General features: G+C 41.1%; 1 protein-coding gene across 4 annotated transcripts in view; it reads right to left on the bottom strand.

The window, feature by feature from the left end:
• Positions 1–11,095: 11,095 nt before the first annotated feature.
• Positions 11,096–25,018, bottom strand: part of LOC101351175 (zinc finger protein 345-like) — a 47,700-nt gene continuing 33,777 nt past the window's right edge. For 3 of the 4 annotated variants that reach the window (XM_023739123.1, XM_023739124.1, XM_023739125.1), the window contains 3 exons: positions 15,119–15,242; positions 13,963–14,113; positions 11,096–13,039 (listed from right to left, as the gene is read on the bottom strand). In XM_023739123.1, the coding sequence (XP_023594891.1) occupies positions 11,473–13,039; positions 13,963–14,113; positions 15,119–15,242 (1,842 nt within the window). In that variant the 3' untranslated portion in view covers positions 11,096–11,472. The remainder of the gene's footprint in view (positions 13,040–13,962; positions 14,114–15,118; positions 15,243–25,018) is intronic. The other variant, XM_012557992.2, reaches the window with a different exon arrangement.

Raw genomic sequence — 25,018 nt, 5'->3', positions numbered from 1 at the left:
TTTAACAGAAATACCACAAGTGGATGGCTATAAGAAAGAGAACTTTATTCTCTCACGGTCCAGTAGGCTATAAGTCCAAATTCAGGGCAACAGTTCCAGGGGAAGGCTTTCTCTCTCGGCTCTGGAGGAAGGTCCTTGTGGTGTATCAGTCTTGCCTTGGTCTGGGAGCATCTCTGCACAGGAACTTCAGGTCCAAAGGACACGCTCTGCTCCCGGCACTGCTTTCTGGGTGGTATGAGGTTCCCCTGTGTCTCTGCTCCCCTCTTTTATATCTCAAAAGAGATTGGCTTAAGACACTATCTAATCTTGTAGACCTCATCATAACTGCGGCTAATCCATCCCATGACATCATAGTGATAGAATTTACAACACATACGGAAATCACATCAGATTACAAAATGGTATACAATCATACAATACTGGGAATCATGACCCAGCCAAGTTGACAGATATTTTTGGGGGACACAATTCAATCCATGACTGTGTCTATGAGTTGAAATAGTAGTATCTGAGCCAGTTATCAGGTCTGAAACAAGATCCAGAAGGAACACATTCCACTTCGTGGAGAACGGAATCTCTCCCCCTTCGTTGAAAGAGTAGGAGTTGGATAATGAAATGGCGACGGTCCAGGCAAGCCAGAAGGAGATGCTGTAGTGTTTAGTTGAGGCAGAAGAGATTGGTGATTTGGTGCCAGACAGTGAATACAGCTGAATTGGATTATCTGCAGTGCTGAGAAACCCAAGACAATATAAATGTTGAGATTAATACACACAATTAATAGGGTTTCTCCTAGCACACACATCTAGTTTGATAACTGAATGTGAAAGGGATCATATACTCTTGGGTGTTATCTGGATAATGATCAGACAATAGTGGGGTTATATAGACCTGTTTTAAAAATCCATGATTCTGTCCTGACTATTCCTGAACAGGATGCTCAGACTATCCTGGTGGATAGAACATCTGGTTTGCAGTCTGATAAAAGGGGGCCTTTATCATTTAATCTTAATGGTGGTTAAGTTTTATAAAAACGTGTGAGAAATGAATGGATGGTAAAAAGGCAAATTTATAGCTACTGGAATGGGTCACATAGACTTTGTGGAAGTAGAAGGAGACAAACAACAGAACACCTTGTGGAAGTAACACTTTAGACCAAGGGAGTTATGGAGGGAGAGAGACTGAGATTAATGATCTTTGTCTTTCTAATTCCATCATTCGATCCTACCTCACAAAGGAAACCTCCCTAGTGTGGTGCTTCCAAGCTGTTCCAACTGCAACAACTACCAGTCGACTGTCACCCATCACCAGTTGGCTCCACCATGATTTGATTGCCATTCCTCTTAGCTTTACTGAAAAGTTTATCGAAAAGAACAAGGGATAGCTCTAGTTCCTTCACCTCTCATGCAAAACACCTCTGGATGTCTTTTCACCGCATTCTCATTCGTTCAGTAAGGTGAACAAATGCCATCCTGCTGGTGGCACAAAGAGTAAAGGTTGGACTCACTACCCTCAGACAATCCCTGAAAAAACAAAAACTAGACTTAATTATCGAAACTGAACTGAGAACCCTAAGTTTTACAGATCTCTGGGAGGACACGTAGGAGGAGGCTCTGTCTCTAGGCTTTCTCCTGTTGGCAAAGATAGTCTGTGAAATCACTAGGTACCATGGAGTGATGGTTAAGATTGTGTGTCAACTTGGCTGGGCCATGATTCTCAGTGTTTTAATGTGATCATTACCATGATTGAATATACTGTGAATAGCCAATCAGATGAAAGGGAGTCTCCTTAGGGGTGTGGCCTGCATTTGAATATAAGCAGATGTTCTGCCTTTTTGCTCTCTCTGGATCCTGCGGCTGCCTCCTGTCATCTCATCTCCAGTTCTTGGGACTTGAGCTGTCAGCTTATCTGCCTAACATGGGATTAATCGATCTGTCCAGCCTGTGAGTGGACCCCTGCTCTCTGACCTGCCGATCTTGGGTTCGCCAGCCCCTGCAGCTACGTGAATCAGGAGAAATCTTGTTGTCTTGCCTGCCAATCTTGGAATTCGTCAACCTTCACAGTCTGTGAGTGGGGACCCTGCTCTCCGACCTGCCGATCTTGGGCTTGCCAGCTTCTGCTGTTGCGTGACTTAGGAGAGGCCTGTACTCTGATCCACGGACTTGGGACATTGTTGCCTCTACAATCTTGTGAGCTGTTTCCTTGATATAAATCTCTCTCTCTATATATTTATACACTTTACTAGTTTTGCTTCTCTAGAGAACCCAGCCTAAGACACATGGTATACATAGATTAATGCCTAGGGCCAAGGGGAAACATCAATATGGAAATGTAAGGGAAAGTTACCTTGTTTTTGATGTAGACCCTGATTATTTAAGGGATTCTTTTTCAGCTGGTTGTGTCTGGAAACATGGCACATTGATTATGTCAACGTGCAGGTTGATCTCCACGTGCTGAGTGGAGTCCTGTTGAGAGTAGCCTTAATAACAAGCTGCATCAGACAAATAAAATGTATTTGGTCCCAGTTCCTGTTGGTGAGATTAATCAGAGTGATCAATTGTATAATAGTCATGGGACAGTTCACCAGAACCCAAGATGAGGTAGAAATGACAAACGGATATTGTTGAAAGAGTCTTTTCCATGGGTCCTCACATTTTTTTATGTCTCTTGTGCCAAGGTATTGAAAGTTTTTGCCCTGAACTGTCTTTTCACAGAATTTATATAACCAACAGGCTTGGAAGATAGAGTTAGAAATAAAGATAGTGTCTCCCTCTGAAGTTAAAGCTGTGCAGGTGTTCTAGCAGTCCCCTTTAAAACAGGGATTTCCTAAGTTCAGGGTTCCTCAGCTGGGATGTAAGCCCACTGCATGTGCAGCATCTGCCTGGACCTTTCTGCCTGGGCCCCATGGATACTAGGGGGTGTCTTAGTTTCTTAGTGCTGCTGTAACAGAAATGCAAGTAACTTTAGCAAATGGGAATTTATTTTCTCACAGAAGGGCAGAAGTCCAAATTCAGGGCATTGGATGAAGGGGAAGGCTTTCTCTCTGTTAGCTCTGGGGGAAGGTCCTTGTCTCTTTTCAGCTTCTGTTCCTTGGTCCTTTGGAGATCTCCATGTGGCATCAATCTTCCTGTTTTCCCATGCTTGCTTCTGTGCCTAATCTGCTCTTTTCATATCTAAAAAGTGATTGGCTTAAAAGACCTTACACTGATAAGTCTTCATAAACATAACAAGGAAAATCCTACTCCCGAATGGGATTACATCCACATGTATAGGGACAAGATTTCCAACACATATTTCAGGGGGACACAATTCAATCCATAACACTGGTTCAAAGGAAAATTGTGAGAATATGTAACTAAAGCTGTCTGTTGTGCCATGAGTAATCAAGTTCTTTTTCTCTGACCCGAGTCTCCTGTATTTTAGCAGCTCTATGAAACATAGGATCCTAACTCAGTGGCTTGCCATAGGGCAAAATCTCAGACTGTTTACAGTTCTTCAGTTACCAAAGGGATGTGTGTGAAACTGCTGTCTTAAAGGTTTCAATTATGCTAAAAATAGTGCTGTCCCACTGTCCAAGTCAGGATAGGTTTAAGTGTGAAGGTTGAGGAATGGACTTGGGAGACCAAAGTTTCTCTAACAAAATGGAAGAATGTAAATGCTGGGGAATAGATGGGGCCTGATATAGAGTACAGTGGGACTGGCAGGGCAAGGCACTTAATAGGAAGACAGAGAAGATTCAAGAGCCATCAGGGCAGAGAAACTGAGAAAAGACTGGAAGGAAAACAATTACTATGAGATTTTATTGAACATTTTCCGTAGGATGTACTAGCACCTCTTTCCCTGTCTTTCACACTTTTAATATCTTTAATAAAAGCCACATGGCTAATGAGGCACTTATTAAAAGTAGGTTATTTTGAGGAAATGTGGAGGGGCAGAGTTCTATGCCTGGGTAAATGTAAGGCAAAGGCAGATTTTTCAGGAAATCCAGAGGTGAGGGCAGAGAAAATCATGAAAGTATCTCTGGGAATTGACAAACATTTCTAAGAAGTCATCTGACTTCCAAGGTCATGGAATAGATGAGGTCAATGCTAAGATTTCTATCTGGCAAGTATAGACCTAGGTGGTTTCATGTGGAATATATATAGTGATTCCAAGTTACATGTATGACATGATGGGAAGATGAAGGGGGAATGGAAGGATAAATTTGGCCCAGGATGGGTGTGGGGAGGGGTCCCTTCATGTTCCTTTTCTCTGTAATTCAGGCCTGGAACTTTAGTCTGGAACACACACTTCTCAGTGCCCAGACTCCTGATGCAGTAGTTCACATCAGATAATAGAGTTTTTTTTTTCTGAGGAATTTTATGCATGCACCTTGCTGAGTTGAAGCTTGACTGTGTGTGAAAATGATTCCATTTTCTACTTCCTATAGGGATTGAAGATCTTCATTCTGTTTATCAACCACCTACAGAGGAAATTTTATCAATATTTGTAAGGTAAGGGCATTAGGTAAGGGCATTCTAGATCCAGCCCACCACAAGGACTGGCCCTTGCCTGTTTCTCTTCCAACTTTACTACGTCAATTATGTTGGTGCAGACACACATCTGAGGTGGGGACTCCCAGAAGATATTAGAACATCATTCCTCTAGGGAAGCGGTCTGAGCAAGGCAGGGCAGTGCAGGATTTAGGACCAAGTCTTCCGTCCAAAGCTCACTATTTATCTGTAAGGTAGAGGTCTCAAGGGTATAATCCAAAACAGTGCTTCCCTGGGCCTGGAGATTATTAAGAGAGTGCTGGATCCCTGTGTTAGAAGAGAGTCCCACCACACTTGTTCATCAGTCACCTCTTTATGTCAAGACCTTTGAGCCAAGCCTCGCACGATAAGGTTGATATGAAGATCAGTGTGGAGCCTCTGACTCTGATCACATGTGAAAGACAAAACTCTGGCCTCAGAGAGAGAATCTTCACTGGTAGAACATCATGCCCCAATGAGTCTGAGGGTCTGTGTCTTTCCTCAGCATAGGTCTACTGACTAAAGTATCAATTGAGGTTCACATACAGGAACTCTTTTTGTTTCTCCAAAAAGGAAAATATGGAATATTTTTATTCATTTTGTAAATGAACAACAGGGAAAGTACCTCCATTACTTTAATACAGAAATAGTATTCACGATAATTAATGCCTGCCTTTTTCCTAGTATTCTTTTAGCATCCACATACACCACCCCTAGCGGATGGACAGAGCAGGAACTGGGAGAAGTGTTCCAGTTTCTGATCCTCTTCCTATGACCCTCCCTCTGAGGGCTCTCTTTTCTAGGAGGGATGAGCTCCAGTAGCTGATATGCTCAAAGACTGTGGACCTGGAACCTCATAGAAAGGAAAGATTAAGGGTAATTCTCAGCCCAGGGTTGAACAAGCCGACCCTTTCATTTCAATGCTCTCAACAGTTTTCAGTGCTTCCCTGTTTGTGGATCAAACACACATCATGTGCTCTCCTTTGTCGGTTATATAAGTTGCAAATTGTTTCCCAATTAGGCATTTGTCATTACCTTTGCATATGATGTTTCTTACCTGTAATTTGTTCCTCAGTTTATATAGTAAAATCTGTTGATCTTTACCTCTAGTAATTTTCTCCAGGTTTATATCTTATTTAGGCAGGTTTATCCTCTGTCAACTTATGAAAGAATCCACTCATGTCTTTTAGTGCTTACATGTTTTCATTTTTTAACTATGTATATTTCTTTTAGTGTGGTAAATATACATGTAACATAACATTTGCAATTTCAACATTCTTTATATGTACAATTCAATGACATTGTGTTTATCATGCTGTGTAACAACCACCATGATCCATTTCTAATTTTTCCATCACCCTTAACAGAAAAGCTCAGTGTCCTCCGAGTAATGAGTTCCCCTTTCCACTTCCCTTCTGTCTTCCCTGGTAATAATAAATTTATAGGGTTGCCATGAGTTGGAATCGACTCGACAGTAACGGGTTTTTTGGGATATGCTTTTATTTGACCTTTATCTTGCTATTGTATATACAGAAATACTCATTTAAAAATATTTTATAAGAATATCCATTCCTCAATCTCCGATTATTAATTTTTCCCAGTGTAGTTTTTACTGAATATTGAATTTCCTTTTAAACTTTAGTATATCTCTTAAGTTTTCTATCCCCCTAGTCTTTTGATCTATTCATGCATATTGCAAAGTGAATGAAAGCAACCATGGAAAAGACAAAGCTAAAGAGACAATAAAAAGATCAGTCTGTGCCAGGTGTTTGGGGACAGAAGGAAGGCCCCCGCTGCCACACACCCCATGCTGGGCTGCCCTTTCCACTACAGCTTGGCATGAGTATGCTGGAGGAGATGGATGTCTGAGGGACAAAAGGAGGGAAAGAAGGAGGAGGGTGTGAGGCATCAAAGGTGCCCCTTTGAGGCCCTTCTCCCAGGCATGCAACCAATAGAGGGAGTCTCCAGCTGCACAGGAGTGGGTGTGTAGTCCCAATTGGTAATGTTTAAAATGACGTCAATATAAATGTACAAGGCACACACATGTGCACGTAAAACACCTGGTCACAAACGGCCAAGCTAAATGCAGAGTTTATCACCAGGGAGTTGGGGAGAGAGGAGACTTTCACTTTGTTTTATACATTTGTAAACCATTTGATGAGTTTTCCAAACAGCACATGTATTTTGTCATTTTTAAAATAATGATTCTTATAGTGCAGGAGGCTGACTTTTGAAAGCAGCCTTTTTGATAAAGGGACATTAATAAGTGCCAGTTCCCCAGATGAAAGGGTTGGGCCAGCTGGGGAGGCATGGGCGTACGGCCTGGACCTGTATGGGGTGGTGGTGCAGGGACTTTAATGTCAGCAGCGACCCCTGCTAGGGTGTGGAGGACGGGGTGGAGTGATGGAAAGGACACAAAGCACAGGTCTGAACTGGAAAAGATGGAAACTCACTCTCCAGTGACCTTTGCTCAGAGCAGTGGGCTTCCAGGTCAGCAGGAAACTGTGTGCAAGTGGGACATGGGTGTGGCAGTGAAGGGTGGGGCATGGACAGAGACCAGGCCTGGGTAGGAAGCCTATTTGCAGCATCATGGGAGGCCAAGTCAGTATGAGGCAAGAACTAATCTTTCTCCCGTCCCCCACCCATGCAGGCCCCCCCAACTTTCCACGTCTGCAGGTCCTTAATCCCAATGGAACTTGATTCTCATCCTTCTCATCCATAGGAATCTTTGGTGTCCTTGTGGATCAGGGATGCTGCCTGCCCATTTTAAGTTAATGTCTCAATTTAGAGTCAAAGACTAGCATCGTGTGAGCCACAAATATTGGAAGCTTAGACACTTCCCTCATAAAAGGGAAAAAAGATTAAATCAAAAGCCTTTTTTGAGGGCGTGCGAGTGAGGGGTGTGACTCAGATGTCAGGGCACTGGGACGTTGGGGCAGGCCTGATGTGGATCGGTGGTGGGATTCTGGGCAGTCCTTAGAGAAACTGCATTATTATTGAACTACTCTTAATTTCAGGAAAAACTACAGTCCTAGGTAAGCACAGTGGTTGTAGGATGGCATTTTCATGAGGTCACTCAGATTGCCTGATGATGAGGTGGCCCTTCTAATGTGGAAAGCAGTGTGAACCCACGTCTTGAACTCCTCAGGCTGCTCCACTGGACCTACTGCAAGTGAGCATCTAGTAGCTTGAGTGTTTGAACATTACTGGATCGCTATGAGTTGGAATCAACTCAATGGCAGTGAGTATACAGGCTGAGAGCAGAAATGTGGTGAGTCTCCAGGGAAGCAACAGGCTAGGGCGTCCAGGGGTGGGGCTGAGAGGTGGGGTCAGGTAGCAGTGTCTTAGAGTTGAGGCAATCTATGTGCAGGGAAGACATTATTTATTCATTTTTAAGAACAAAGAAATAGAGGCACAGCAAGTCCAGTAACTTGCTCTTGGTTGTATAGCTAAATAAATGGGTTGGCAGGAACTTGACTCCAAAAGTCTCCTCCGGGGAAAAAGCAGGGGTTCCCAAGCAAAAAGGAGACTGAGCAGCCACAAGGGAAAAAGGGTCCAAGACTCACTTCTCACCCACTAGGTATCCTACTATTCCTGTGGGGTCCTTGTCTCCTCCCCTCTCCATAAGCAAAGACCTGAGGACCCCCAGAGGTCATGGATCCTTTTGTGTGGACTCCAATTTAATCAAATCCAAGTATATGAAAAGTTGAGCATCTCTGACAGTGCTTTAAATCCCCTGCCAAGAAAAGGTATCCTGTCAAGGCCAGGTGGGGTCTGATTCTTATACGTGCACAATCAGAACCCTCGATTTAAAACTAAAAATCGCACTCTGGTAAGCAGAGAAAAGACCCATTTTAAAATACCTTGAGGTTGTTGTTATTACTACATTTAGGCATCCAAAAACAAGAATTTGAAATATCTCAGTAGCTTCCTCCTCGTGCCCTTTATGGATACCCCCATGAATAAAACACCTGCACAGAGAGAGAAGGATTTAAGAAATGTTAACAGGGTCAATAACATCATTTAATGGAGCCGCTCAGAACTGCAGATCAGTGGCTACAAAAATTCTCAACCCCTCTGTGCCTCTCACAGATTTTGTTAACTGCTCAGTTGGCTTCGACTCATGGCGACCCTATGTATAACAGAATGAAAAGTTGCCCAGTCCTGCGTCATTTTCATGATCCTCAGCGTTTTTGAGTCCTGTCAGACAATATTGTGTTCTGATCCACAGGGTTTTCATTGGCTAATTTTCAGAAGCAGATCACCAGGCCTTTCCTCCTAGTCTTAGTCTGGAAGCTCCACTGAAACCTGTTTATCTGGATGACCCTGCTGGTATTTGAAATACTAGTGGCATAGCTTCCAGCATCATAGCACCATGGAAGCCACCACAGCACAACAAAGTGACAAACAGGTGGTTACTCACAAAGACTAAAACCAAAAAACCAAACCCATTGCCATGGAGTCAATTCCTACTCACAGCGACCCTGTAGGACAGAGCAGAATTGCCCCACAGTGTTTCCAAGGTTATAAATCTTTACGCACACAGACTGCCACATCTTTCTCCCGCTGAGTGGGCTGGTGGGTGCCAACTGTTGACCTTCTGTTTAACAGTTGAGTGCTTTATCACTGTACCACCGGGGCTCTTCTCAAGAGACTAAAAAGACCCAAAAAACCAAACCAAACCTGTTGCCGTCGAGTCAATTCCGACTCATAGTGACCCTACAGGACAGAGCAGAACTGCCCCACAGGATTTTCAAGAGCAGCTGGTGGATTCGAACTGCCGACCTTTTGGTTAGCAGCCATAGCTCTTAACCACTGTGCCACCAGGGCTCCTCTCAGAGACTCCCATTGCCATTAAGTTGATTCCAAGTCACAGCGACAATATAGGACAGAGTAGAACTGCCCCACAGAGTTTCCAAGAAGTGGCTGGTGGATTCAAACTGCTGACCCTTTGGTTTGAAGCCAAGCTTTTAAACACTGCGCCATTCATAAAATACCTACCCATAAACAGAAGGGCTTTAAAGTGCTAGGATTTGTATCACTGATATTAAAATTAAACATTAGAGCCATATGTTTAAAACCGAAAATTCTCAATCAACATGCAAAAAGAAAAAAATATAGACTTTAAGAGGTTTAGTTCTTCACTACTTGATAAACACTGCCTAATGTACAATTGGACACGTTATCAGGAGGAATCAGTCCCCGGAGGAGAACATTATGCTTGGTAGAGGATCAGCAAAAAAAAAAAAAAAGACCTTCAATGAGATGGACTGACACAGTGGCAGTAACAATGGGATCAAACATAGCAACAATTGTGAGGATGGTGCAGGACCAAGCAATGTTTCATTCTTTTGTACAAAGGGTCACTATAAGTTGGAAACCGACCTGATGGCACCTAATAACAACAACAAGGTACTATTACATGAAGTGTCAGAATATTTACAGTGATTGGCCAAGGATTCATCACATTTTGAGCCAGAAGTAAAATGTCCACCAGCATTCCTGAGCTCCACTACACACACACATCCATTGCCAAAGCCTCTGTATTGTCCTCCTCTATACATACACGTGCTAAAACCCCAAAGTCTCTTGTTTCTAGAGGAAATGACAAGACTGCACATATGTGGATGCAGACAGCAGACTGCTCACTCACTGGAGTACAGCCTAGAAAAAGTGTTCACTGATCAAATGGATCACCTTTAAATTTTTTTTGTGGGGGGGGGGGTTAGTTCCAGAGGGTGCCAGAGTCAAAAGGATGGAAATTCAGACAGTGCAATGTCTATTCTCACCACAACCTACTTTGCTCCTGGCTGGTGACAATTAACAATGCTGGGCTCTATTTCAAGGCTCTACCACTCACTGGGTCACCAAGAGCTACTCCTATATGCCATGTTTGCATACATATTTGGGCTGCAATAATTTTTACTTTTATGAAGCTGATTCCAGAGCTGATGCAGGAAAAGTCCAAGATGTATCTGGGACACTGCCAGAATATAATGCCAAAAAAAAAATAGTAGTATAGGAACCTACTTAAGGCAGCTTCTAACAACCACATCTGTGACAATTTGAGCAAGAAAATTAAATACTAATATCCATTAGCCTATACCGATATAAAAATTTTAATAAGTAAATCAAGTAGGGAAGAAAGGAAAGCTTACAGTAGAATTTCAATAAATAAATATAGAATGAATGCTTGAAAAGAAAATCACCATTTGGTAAACACCACAGTAACAATGACGGCAGGTAATAATTACCAATGGATCTAAAATTAGTAGACAAAAGATGAAAAATATTTGCACAATCCCAAAATATCTCCCTGGAGCCCTGGTGGTGCAGTGGTTAAAAGCTTGGCTGCTAATCAAGAGGCTGGCAGTTCAAATCCACCAGTCCCTCCCTGGAAACCCTATGGGGCAGTTCTACTCTGTTCTATAGAGTTGCTGTAAGTCAGAATTGACTCGGTAGCAACAGGTTTAAAGTATCTCCCTATGCGAAACTTATTGACTACAAAGGGTAAAACAATTTATAGTGGCGAAGAGTGGAAGAAAATACCTTAAACAAGAAAACAGAACAAAACCCCTCAACCCAAATATAAGATCAGTGCCTTTTATTGCATGCAAATTAACATCAATAAAAACATTAGAAAAACATGAAACCACATATGCTCAGGGCTATTCACTGCAGCCTCATTTGTAATACTCAAAGATTGTAAGAGGGCAACATTTAGTGTGGACTAAGAAAGTAAACATCTGCCCAGGTGTTCATGAAACTAGAGAAATGAACACTAATAAAGACAACTGCATATTACCATGAAACTTATTTCTCCCAAAGGCACAAAGTAGCTCTAATGATCCCTTCTTTGAGTTTCTGTTGCTTTCTTACTCACTGAGAAAGTTTGTTCTCTAATCAGAGACTTTCAAAAATTTGCTGTTTGAAATTACAGCACTATGAATGAAACAATTCTTTCTTAAGGCCTCTCTCCACTGTGAGTTCTCATATGTTTAGTGAAATGTGAGGACCAACGGAAGGCTTTGCCACATTCCTTGCATTCATAAGGCCTCTCTCCACTGTGAATTCTAATATGTCTAGTGAGGAATGAAGAATGACAAAAGCCTTTCCCACATTCCTTACATTCATAAGGCCTCTCTCCACTGTGACTTTTTATATGGGTAGTGAGGTATGAAGACTGACAAAAGGCTTTCCCACATTCCTTACATTCATAAGGCCTCTCTCCACTGTGAGTTCTCATATGCCTAGTGAGGTGTGAGGAATGATGAAACGCTTTCCCACATTCCTTACATTCGTAAGGTCTCTCTCGACTATGAGTACTCATATGTTTAGTGAAGTTTGAGGACCAACTAAAGGCTTTGCCACATTCCTTACATTCATAAGGCCTCTCTCCACTGTGAGTTCTTATATGTGTAGTGAGGTGTGATGGCCAACTAAAGGCTTTCCCACATTCTTTACATTCATAAGGCCTCTCTCCACTGTGACTTCTTATATGTGTAGTGAGGTCTGAGGAGTGACTAAAGGCTTTGCCACATTCCTTACATTCATAAGGTCTCTCTCCACTGTGAGTACTCATATGTTTAGTGAAGTTTGAGGACCAACTAAAGGCTTTGCCACATTCCTTACATTCATAAGGCTTCTCTCCACTGTGAGTTCTTATATGTGTAGTGAGGTATGAGGACTGACGAAAAGCTTTCCCACATTCATTACATTCATAAGGTCTCTCTCCACTGTGTGTTCTCTTATGTCTAGTGAGGTGTGAGGAATGACGAAAGGTTTTGCCACATTCCTTACATTCATAAGGCCTCTCTCCACTGTGAGATCTCATATGTCTAGTGAAGCTTGAAGAATGATGAAAGGTGCCACCACATTCCTTACATTCATAAGGCCTCTCTCCACTGTGACTTCTTATATGTGTAGTGAGGTGTGATGACCGATTAAAAGTTTTGCCACATTCGTTACATACATAAGGCCTCTCTCCACTATGAATTCTCATATGTATAGTGAGGTTTGAGGACTTATGAAAGGCTTTGCCACATTCCTTACATTCATAAGGCCTCTCTCCACTGTGAGTTCTCATATGTATAGTGAGGTTTGAGGAATGACCAAAGGCTTTCCCACATTCCTTACATTCATAAGGCCTCTCTCCACTGTGACTTCTTATATGTGAAGTGAGGTGTGAGGACTGACTAAAGGCTTTCCCACATTCCTTACATTCATGGCGTTTCTCTCCAGTAAGTGTTCTCATAGGAGTGCTGAGGTAAGAGGGACAACTGCAGTCTTCTCCACATTCCTTATGCTGAGAGGCACTGCATCCCGAGTGAGAGCTGATATGATGCTTAAGTGATGAATGATCCATCAAAGATTTTCCACACTCAAGGCATTCAGAAGGATATGCTTCCATAGGAGTTCTTTTCAGCACAGAAAGATCTGGAATCCGGCTGAAGGTCTGTCCACACGGACTGTCTTCATTATTTTCACAGAGGTTCTCTACCATATGCCTTCTGTTAAAAATAGGCAGCATGCTGTTGGATATAAATTTACCATTTCACCATTACCATATACCATAAACAAGTATTTTTTTTTGCCCTGAATTGTCTCATGTTTCATAGATTAAATCATCTGGTAGAGATGCTACCAATAGTTTCACTGTTTCTAAAATATAGGTCTTCCTCATAATTGTATATAAGCGAAATATGTTTCAAATATTCAATATCTGACTCACATTTATGAAAATATTGTACTGCAGAAGTTCTGTGAACACACAATATTAGAACTGGTTTTATATACCTAGATTAGATACCTGGATGGCACAAAAGGTTTGCACTTGACTAGAACCTAAAGGCTGGTGGTTTGAAGCCATCCAGCAGCACTGCCATGAGTCAGAACAGACTCTACTGCAATGGGTTTGAGAGATATATATAGCTATAGATATATAAGCCCTGGCTGTGCAGTGGTTAAACGCTTGGCTGCTAACTGAAAGGTCAATGGTTGAAACCCACTAGCGGCTGTGTGGAAACAAGATGCGGCAGTCTGCTTCCGTAAAGATTATAGCCTTGGAAACCACTGCGAGGCAGTTCTACTCTGTCCTATAGGGTCGCTATGAGTCGGAACCTACTTGACGGCAATGGGTTTGTACATACATACATATACATATATATACAATTGTTGTTAGGTGCTGTTGAGTCAATTCCAGCTCACAGTGACCCCACGTGACAGAGTAGAACTGTCCCATAGGGTTTTCTTGGCTGTAATTATTATGGAAGCAGATTGCCAGGTATTTCTCCCACAGAGACACTGGGCAGGTTCAAATTGCCAATCTTTTGGTTAGCAGTCGAGTGCTTAACCATTTGTGCCACCTGGGCTCCTTATATATATATTTGAATGCCATGATACACTTAAGACACTCTCCTGAAGCACTGCTGTCTCTCAAGTGAATGACGCTCACCTCACACATGTTTTCTGGTTGTTATCCTGGTCTTCGATGCCATGCAATTTGCAGATTCCTCCTACCATGGAGGGCCAGGTGTCACTTTTCATGAATCGTACTATTATATTTTCAGTGGACAGCTTTTCTCCATCATCAAGGTTTCGAGAAACTGACCCAATGATTTTAGTTGAGGTTCACAATATGAAATAAAAAGGAAAGGAATTAGAGGGAAAAAGTAGCTATGAGAACAGAAAGACTTGGACGCATTCTGCAGTTTCAGTACTTTGGCAATGGTCTGAAAGCAATTTACTAGGAAATACTTCCATGAAGGTTGAGAGTGATGTGACAAAAATAAAGTGTAATTAGAAGAGCAAAGTAGAAAGGTATTGAACACCATGTACATGGAACATTAAAAGAGGAAAAGGGGACGGTCTTTCTCCATGAACACAGGTGTGTTAGGATTGAGGAAAAGTCAGAAAAGCAAGCTCTGGTATCTGTGAAGTACATACTCCTCAATGCAAAAGAAACTTTTTCTGATTTATTTAAATCTCACTCCCTACATGCAGGTCTCGTCCTTCAAAGGATTCTTGCCTCCTGGTACTCACTGACACAGTGGTTCTGGATGAGGGCTATCTGCACTCTCCTTAGGTCTTCCTCTTGCTACTCTGGGAGAACAAATGAGTGTAGCTGCCATGGCACTCATGAAGAAAGGCATATCATTAGGGAAGACAGGAAGAGCAATGAACACTTCCCTGACACTGAACCAATACTTTGGTCTTCAGGGTCTCTCTGAAGATGAGAGGATGTAAATTTATTTGTAGCAAAATAATCATGGCAAACTTGTAATAAACACAGACTCGTAATTTACAAGGTCCCAGATTACAAATATTCTCTCTGTGCACCAAAGAAACCTCTGGAGTCAATGATCACACTTACAACATTTAAAAAGCCTTAAGACTTTTACCCACAGTTGAAATGAGAAGTCAGTTTAATACACAGAGCTTTGTATTTATGGGGAAGCCAGGCTATGCATGCTCCAGAGAGCAAATGACCATATTTCTCTTATTTAACAATGTATTCCATTCCTCAGCCCACATACTGGAGTAACATCAATGAGTAGGACATATTTGGTCACTAAAGAATAAATTACAAAAAAAAAAAAAGTCATCCATACCTGAGGCCAGGTTTCTGAAGGTTTCCATCATTACATCTCTGTAGAGTTTCCTCTGAGAAAGATCCAGCAATGCCCACTCTTCCTGGGTAAAGTCCACAGCCACATCCTCAACAGCCACTGAGTCCTAAAACATCCCACATATTCTGGTTCAGCAACATGTACTCCAATGTGTGTGAAAGGAAGGGTAAGGCTGACAGTTCTGGAGAACTGAGACTTCATGGGGATTTGACATGGGTTCTGCGTTCTACTAAAGTCTACTCTAGGGTTTAGCCATCAGCCTCATCCCTTCACTATCTACATTCACTTCCTTGCTGATTGCATTCTGTCTCATAAATTTAACACTTCCCACACAATGAACTTATGTCTCCGCAGTTCGACTGTGACTAATTCGTCTCATTCCTCTTTATCTTCGGTCTAGAACAGTCACACAGCATAACAGAACACACAGCATAAACTAGAGAAATGCTCTACAATCAAAGTCTTAGTTGCACATTCAGATCTCTTCCTAGTGAGAAAAAAAAAAAGTTCACCTCATCAGACAGGACCCACCAGAATATTTAACAAAACATGAAGCACAGGGTGAAAACAGGATGAGATATTAACAACTGGATAACACTCCAGGACTAGCAGTATTTCCTTTTGCCCCTCACCAGCCATGGGAGGCCCAGTGGCCTGCAGAAAAAAAGTGGCAACATAAGGCCCTGAGCTCATTATATTTTCTTAAAGAACTCCAGGTGATCAGGAGCTGACAGGACCACCTGATAAAAAGAGGGTATTATTTTGGGTAATTATGAAATTTTACATGTCTGTCACCTACTTTTTAATAACTCTACAGTTGTGCTGTCACACACTCTGTCCCTTCATGGAGATAGGCAAGGGTATTGAAAAGGTACAGATCTTAAGTGGAAGACAGGAAACAACAGAATCCAGAATCCAGATATCATCAAATTCTTCAAACTTTGACACCCAAAGCTACTGTACAGCAATTATTAGTGACTGCTCCCTTCAACAATAGACACCCAGACACCCACACAAACACGCTAATGTTATAAGACGACAAAGAACCCAATCTCTGAAGAATCAGAATAGCATGCCCTTGTGTTTGGTGACCAGGAACAAGAAGTTAAGATTCACGTTTTCTAGTAAGTTCATTGCAGTGCAGGGGATTCAGCTATTAAACTGTTCATGCATCCTAGGAAACAGACTTACACACCAACCCTGTAGACACTCCACTCCAAAATTTTCTCACATTTGCAGCCCTTGGAAGACACACAAGTATGACTACCTGAACCCTGATCACTGGCATCCTTTGGGCTGCAGGACTGGCCTCTGTGAAATAGCATCAACCCTTTGGCTCCCACATGTAGTGAGGAGACAAAAGGCTGTTCCACTGCATTTCCACTGCTAAAAAATTTTACTGAACAGCCAAGCAGCTGTAGAATAAATAGGTTACCAGATGAAGTGAGTTGTCAAGGTCATCCCTAATCAGTCCTGGTATGACAGTATCACAGCAAACTTTAACCCCAGTGCCATACTCAAGTCTCCTCCACTGCAGTGGGCCATGTTACATATTTTAAAGCCATCAAAAACCTTAACTTCCATTCCTACAATATATTCATGATAAAACACTGCATTTATTTAGTAACTATGAAGGGATTTGCAAAAAGCTTTCAGCATACTAGCTCATTCATTACTCATGGATCTCCTAATCAGATATTGCTTCAAACATTTTACAGCTGAGGAAAGTTATAATCAATTAATCACCTGCTTTTACCCAAATGGTATGTTGCTGAGTCAAGGTCAGAATGCAGGTCAACGTGCCTAAGACTAAATTCCTGACAACTGCATTTCTGTTCATATACCTACAATGTTCTTCTTATTCTGGCTGTTAATTTTCAATTACAGAGATATCTAGAGCCCTACTGGAAGTAGGGAGAGGAGACAAAGGAAAAATCCTATTCAATTCAGACAACCTGGATCTCCTTCTCCTGGCAAAGCCTGGTGTCTCAGGCAAGACCGCTTTCCTTCAGGCCCTTACATCTGGCTCTTTCATTTATTAAAATTGATTTAGGTAATATTGACACAGAGCCTACGTCACATAAATCAAAGCAGATACAGTACTGAACAAAACAGAAACATCCAGATGCATGTGAATAACTTATTTGGGTGTGAGCAGTACACAAATGAATTATGTCAAGATCCCTGGGTGGCACAAGTAGTTAAGAGCTTGACTGTTAGCCAAAAGTCTGGCAGTTCAAAGCCACCCAGAGGTTCCTTGGAAGACAGGCCTGGCAGTCTGCTCTGAGAGATCATAACCTTGAAAATCTTATGGAACAGTTCTATTTTGCATACGTGGTGTTGCTATGACTTGGAATTGACTCCACAGCAACTAACAACAACATGTCACATGGTGGTAAGCTCTATGAAAAATGTAGCACAGTCAGGGGATAAGCAGTAACATAAGCGTATTTATCTTTAGTGAGTTAGTGGGGGGAAAAGCAAAGTAATTATTTTAGGAAACACTAGCTAGTGAAACCTGGCTTGGTAAGGAAAAAAAGAAAAAAAAATCACACTTTCAATTCTAAAAACTTGCAAGTGCTCTGCGATGATATAGATTCCAGATGCTCATTGACTTCAACAACTCCCAATGTTGAGGTACAGGAGTCAAAGAGGGCCACTGACCTCCAGGGTTGGGAAAGGGAAGATACACAGGTTATTCACAAAATAAAAAGGTCATTAGCAAAGGGTAAACATGTAAATTGGGGCACTAGAAAAATAACAACAGCATTAATAAATACTATCAAGAAAGTAAAAGAAATGCTAATAAAGATACAAAACACAAATGAGGACTTTCAGGTTTTGGTCCCATATGTAAAGAGCTTGGAAATCATCACTCCCATCCTCAAGAAAAAAGCTGAACACACTGAACTAAGTATTAAGGTCACAGGGCAGTTGCCCCCCAAACTGGAGGGACACATAGGCAGATAGAATCATTCTAGAGCAGAAGCCTAGGAGCAGAAACCATCGCTAGGATTAGTACCAGAGAAGGAAGACTTAAAAGTATAACTGAGGCTTGGTGTGCACAAGCTTCAGGGTTAAATATGCCAGGGGGCCCATCTTAGGGGGATCCACACAGTTTTGTGAGTTTTACCTCCATGAACCCTGCCAGGTCCTTGATGTGAAAATCCCTTGTGCTGCCAGAAGGGGTCAGAGGAAAAGCAGCCATTGTGAAACTTGCCCAGAGCATTCTGTTCTCCTTCACAAGGTCTGCTGTCATGGGGAACTATTCTACCAAAGTCTGACAGACCTGGAGTAGTGAAATACCCAACCTCAGCCCCATCCAGGCTTCCGTCTCGCCATACTGGGGGAGAGGAGAAGCAGAGAAGCACTGGTGAAGTCACTGCCCAGGTGCACAGGTTCACTGGAAAACTGAGACCTAATTATTGGAAAGCAGAGTACTGACAGTGCTGACAATGCAAGTAGCAGTTATTAATTAGGCTATTTAGGCTACTGAGGTCACAGAGCAAACCACTGCCCCCCAAAGTGGAGGGACACACAGGCACTCTGCTCCTCGGCTTCTGCTCTGGAATGATTCTCTGTATCTGCCTATGTGTCCCTCCAGTTTTGGATGCAGTCAATTCCCCTGTGAAACCAATAGCTTAATTAATTGAATTCACTGAAAAGAATAACCTGAACTAAGACTTGAACGGTGCAAAGAATTACCCAAGGGACAGCTGAGAAGAGACTGCTCCAGGAGGAGGAAGTATCACAGCACAGGCCAGCAGGTGGGAATGTGCCTGGTATATTTTAGGGAGATCCAAATCCCAGTATGACAAGAGCAATGTGAGATGCTGGAGAGTAACAGTAGAGGAATTTGGAGAGGTGACTGCAGCCAGTGGGCATATCATGTTCTGGGAAATGTGCTGGTTTCTGAAAGACTGGTTTCTAATCTGAGTGAAATGCAGAGCAATTTTACACCTTTGATCAGAGATGCAAAATGATACGACATCTCTTAAAGAATTTAAAGAACCTGTGTGTGGGAAAATGTAAAAGCTGGGAGATAAACTGGAAGGGTATGGCCATAATCAGATAAAAAATGATGAAAATGGGCATAGACAAAAAATGTACATCAAAGAATATATGTACTGACTACATCAATATTTTTCTAGTAAAAGCAGATAAAAAATAAGGGTATCTATTATTCCATTCTTATTCAACAATATCCTAGTAGTTTTAGCCGATACATACCAAAAAAGGAAAAGGAAAAGGTAAAGAAGAATGATAAAGATAAACAAAAAAAAAACTACGAATCTATATTTTTAGTTTAAATAACTATATATGTAGAACTCCCAAAGATGGTACAGATGATTTTAGGACTGAGAGTGTTCAGATTACAAAATCATATCAAAGTAAGTTTATTTTAAATATTTCATATATATACACTAGCACCAAGCAGTTGAGAAATTAATTTTAAAAGATAATGTAAGTTTTCAGTAGGAATAAAAGGTATCGAAAACAAGTGTAATTAAGAAGCGATCCTGAGGAAATTAGAAAACATTAAATGACGTCCAAATAGACTGAAATAATGAAAACATAGTGCACACTCTTAGAAAACTGTTCTGTACAAAGAGATCATTATTCCAATGCCCCTTCATAAAATTCAATCAATTTTATTTTTTTGAACTTTACAAAAAACTTCAAGAATGTATATGTAATTGCAAATGTCCACAAATAGCCAAGATATTCTAAGGAATAAGGCATGGGCTTGTCCACATATACCATATATAAAATTGTATTCACATATATTTTATAAATGGAGCAATATGAGACAGTAGAATATCATTATAGGAATACATAATAGACCAACAGAAAAAAATAAACAAGCCAGAAAAGGCCCACCAATCTCTATGGAAAGTTGATTCATGACACAAAAAAGCACTGCAGGGCAGTGACAGAAAGCACTCACACTTTAATATGTGGGGTAGAATCAACTATTTGGAGTCCCTGGATTGCATACATGATTAAGTGCTCAGCTACTAAGCAAAAGGTTGGAGGTTGAAGGGAAGGTACAGCCACCTTGGAAGAAAGGTCTGGAGATCTACTTTCTTCCAAAAAATGATGAAAAACGAGCTGTTGAAAATCCTATGAACTGCAGTTCTACCCTGAAACACATGGGGTCGCAATAAGTCAGAATCAAGTAGAAGGCAAAATCGTTGAATAAGAATGGAATAATAGGTATCCTTATTTTTTACCTGCTTTTACTAGAAAAATGTTGACATTGTCAGTACATATGTTCTTTGATGTACATTTTTTGTATATTTGTTTTTTAATCAAATAATTATCTAATTGGAATGGTCTATTCCTATGTACCCCATATGCAAAAATCAATTCTAGGTAGATCAGCTTTAATTTGTGAGAATGTAAAATTATAATACTTTCAGAAGTTATAAGCAAATGATCTTATGACATCAGAATAGAGGAAAAAAATCTTAGGAAGATTAAGACATAAGGGAAGAGACTGACAAATTCTACTATATTAAAATTCACAATAATTCATCAAACGGCAGCAAAAATGAGTGAGAAGATAACTCACACACTACGGGAAAAATGTCCAAAGTTTATAAAGAGCCCTAAAAAGTCATGGAGAAATAAATTAACAGTGGGAAAATATGCACAGTCTTTTCATTGGTGGAGTCAACAACCTGAACCATAAAATCAAAGATATCGTTTTAAACACTGATTACAAGAGCAAAAATTACTTCATTAAATAAGCAAATAGAACAAATAAGATATATATGTATATTCTGTGGGAGAGAAAGTTTGTAAAATGCATCAGCTCTTTCAGTAAATTAGAATTTGGCTATGATCAGCAACTCAGCAATTTGTTCTCACTAGAGTGTGACTGTGCAAGAGCACTTAGTTTGGAAAGAGAATGAGGAGAATAAGAGCAGCAATATTCACAAAAGCAATAGTTACACTTGAACCACCCAAATTCTGTAAGCTCTACGATGGGTAAGTAAATTCTGGCCCATTCATACAATGGTAGCAAGTGCACATAGCAACATGGGTAGACTACAGTTACAGACACCAACATGTATGAAACATAAAAGTATTCTGAGGAAAACAAGTCACAGAAGAACCCAGCTACAGTTATAATTAAAGTTACAGAAAGCTCAAAAGAGGGAAAACTAAACAACATAGAGATTATGGATTAGGACTTGAGTGTCACATTTACAGATACTTCTTAGATGTAACAAAACACCCTGCACAGGATTAGTTTGCTGGGTTTGAAGGTATGGACTATAGCGTTGTGGGACATCTTGGTCAACTGGCATAATATAGTTCATAAAGTTTATGTTCTACATCCTAGTTTGGTGAGTAGTGTATACGGTCGTAAAAGCTTGTGAGCAGCCATCTAAGGTACAACTATTGGTCTCTACTCATCTAGAACAAAAGAGAAAGAAGGAAACCAAAGACTCAGAGATGAAACTAGTCTACGTGAACCACAGCCTCATCTACCCTGAGACCAGAAGAACTAGATGAGATGGTGCCTGGCTACCACTACTGACCATTCTGATCTAGGCCACAATAAGTGGACCCTGACAGAATAGGAGAACAATGTGGAACAGAATCTCAAATTTATAAAACAAAAAAAAACAGACTTAATGGACTGGTTGAGACTGGAGGACTCCCCGAGACTGTTGCCCTGAGATACTCTTGAAACCTTGAACCAAAACAAGCCGCTGAGGTCACCTTTAAGCTAAGTAACAGATTGGCTCACAAAATAAAGAATATCACCTGTGAGTACTGTGCTCCGTTTAAAAACCATCTGTATGAGAGGACTTCCGGGCAACATGGCACTCTAGGCAGAGCACCACACCATCCCACCAAAGCAAAGATCCGAAAAACTAAGCCAAACAGAGAAAAAAGCAAACCTGAAACCCTAAGCATCAAATGAAGAGATAAAGAACTCAGACAAGCACCAAATGGAATAAGAAACTGACAAAGAACAAAGCACAAGGATAGATACATGCAGAGGCCCCCTATCAGCTAACGTAGCACGGTTATGCCATCTTGGACTCCTATCAGAGACCAGTGAACCAGGGGTACGAGAAAGTAGCTTCATGGGGCTTCCAGCAGGAGACAGAATAACTGGTAAACAACGATATACGCTTTCCCACCCACCACCCTTCTTGTCCCCCACTTGGCCTCCTCTGCTTCCCGTGGCCACAGTCTCTTGGCCGGGAAGCACTGGCTGCTTGGATTTTACCCCTCTGCACTGGCCAACTCCCTGAGTGCCATCTGTTGGCTGCTGGTGTTGCTTTTTTCTGCTTCTTTTTATTTCTTCCTTACCTCTCACCACCTCCCCCTCCTTTCAAATACCTGGCTCCATTTGCCATCTTTGCTTCTTCCTGAAAGGCTGTGAAACTCTGCTTGAATGTGAAACTGCTTCCCAGTCCACGCTGCCACGCTGGTGGGATCCCGGGGCTTTTTTTGTTTGTTTTCTGTTTCTTTGAATTGTTGTTTGTTTTCTTTTTCTTTTCTTGAATTGGAAGCCCATTCTAGCCGGGCAGTACTGCACGGCTTGGGACCTAGCCCCTCAGTTTGCGCAGATTCGCAGAGGGTTCCCTTAGAGCATTTCGTTGTGTTTTATTTTTTTCCTGTTTTCTTGGGGGTTTTTTTATTTTTTTTTAATTTTTGTTTTCTTTTCTCTTTTTATCCTTGTTTATCTTTCTTCATTATTCACTTTCTTGTCTCTCTATACCTTCCTTCTCTTCCTGTCCCCTGAATACCTGGCACTGAGTGACACCTTCTAGCCAGGGTGTACTTCAATGCGTGGGAGCAACTTCCCTAGACCTCGTAGCTGCACCCACGGGACCTCTTGGAGCTTTTCTTTTTTCTAATTTTTATTTACTCACTTTTTTCTTCTCCTTTTTGGTTTTCTCCATTTCATACTCTCTCATCTCTCCACTCCAATGGCAAGCTCCCCTAGCACTCCTTTGTATGTTTTCGGCTCCCGTTCCTATCTCCTCTCTTTCATACCCATTTTAGCTCCACACATCATAATCACTCCCCTCCATCCTGCCTACCTGCACCCTGCGCTTAACATCACACCACCAAGCAGCACAGGCACGGCCTACTGGAACCTGCCTTGCACTGATAACTGGTCCGCCCTAGTGGCCGTAGTAAGTGCCACAAACAACCCATCCCAGCAACTCCTCTTCAGCTAGACCTGCCCTGCTGTACCATATCTGAGCAACTGACCTTGCCAATTGAAGAAGGAGGCGATAAGTATCCTGCCCACAGACAAGCAAACAACAAAAAACACACATCCCACCTGCTCAGACATAGCCATGTAAAACAAACAAAAAGCACAAATCTACAATCAATAAATGAGAAAACTAACTATTGAATGCCCTGAAGACAGCAGACAATATCAAAACATTTACAAAAGCAGGACAGGATGGTTCCAGTAGGTGTCCAAAATAAAACACCAGATGACTTTCCAGTGGAAGAAAAGGCACTAGAACTACCCAATAGGGAATTGAAATCTCTAATACTCAGAATTATCCAAGAGTTGAAGCAAAAAGCAGACAAAATGAGGAAAAAATGGACAAATTCATGGAAAAGGCAGACAAATTTATGGAAAATACAGACAAAAAATGGAAGAATTCAGGAAAACAAAGTGGGAAAAAAATACCAAAATAAATTCACAATTAAAAATCATACAAAAACAACAATTAGAAATCCAAAAGATAACAAGATTTCAGAAATGGACAGTGTCATACAAGGGCTGAGAAGCAGATTTGAAATGCTGGAAGGCAGGATCAGCGAAACTGAAGACAAATATTTGGATACAACTCTGAGGAAAAACTCAGAAGGAAGAATGAAGAAAGATGAAGAAACTCTCAGAATTATGTGGGATACAATCAAAAGCAAAAATTTATGAGTGATCAGAGTTCCAGAACGGGGAGAAAACAGAAAACACAGAGAAGATCATTGAAGAACTGCTAACAGAAAAATTCCCCAATATCATGAAAGATGAAAAGCTGAACATCCAAGATGCTCAACAAACCCCATATAGGATAGACCCCCAAAAGAAAATCACCAAGGCATATCACAATCACACACACCAAAACCAAAGACAAAGAAATCTGAGAGCAGCTCGAGAAAAACAAGAAGTCACATACAGAGAAGAAACAATAAGAGTAAGCTCAGGTTATTTCACAGAAACCATGCAAGCAAGGAGGCAATGGGATGACATATATAAAACCTTGAAAGAAAAAAATTGCCAGCCAAGAATAATACATCCTGCAAAACTCTCATTCAAATATGATGGTGAAATTAGGAAATTTCCAGATAAACAGAAATTAAGGGAATATGTAAAAACCAAATCAAACTTACAAGAATTATTAAAGGGAGTCCTTCGATCTGAGAAGAAACAACTTCAGCTCACAGGCTGAATCTACGACGCAGGATTGTGCCAGCCAGATACTACTAATGTAGGAAATGAACTCTCAAGGACTATCCAAAACCAAAAGAAATACAACAGGGAATCAGAGCAGTTAATCTGTAAATGGCAACAACATGAGAACAATAATTGAGGGAATAAATGGTGTAGGTATAGAACCTTCTAATGGAGAGGAAGGCAAGGCAATACCTAGTAATAATAGACTGCTTCAAACTTAGAAAGATAAGAGTAAATTTCATGGTAACTACAAAAAAAGCTAAGAAACCTACTCATAAAAATAAAGAGGAAAAACATAAAGTCTCAGCAAAAACAAAACCCACAAAAACAAAAGAAATGAAAAAAAAAATCCACAAACAAAAGTAACTCAGCACAGCAGAGTAAGAACAAAGAAAACGTCAGCACCACAAAAAAAAGCACTACAAAATGAC

The sequence above is a fragment of the Trichechus manatus genome, unplaced genomic scaffold, assembly GCF_000243295.1.
Source record: "Trichechus manatus latirostris isolate Lorelei unplaced genomic scaffold, TriManLat1.0 scaffold00129, whole genome shotgun sequence".
In the NCBI taxonomy this organism is placed as follows: domain Eukaryota; kingdom Metazoa; phylum Chordata; class Mammalia; order Sirenia; family Trichechidae; genus Trichechus; species Trichechus manatus.
Note: the sequence above shows the minus strand (reverse complement) of the source record. Positions and strands in the feature narration are given on the sequence as shown.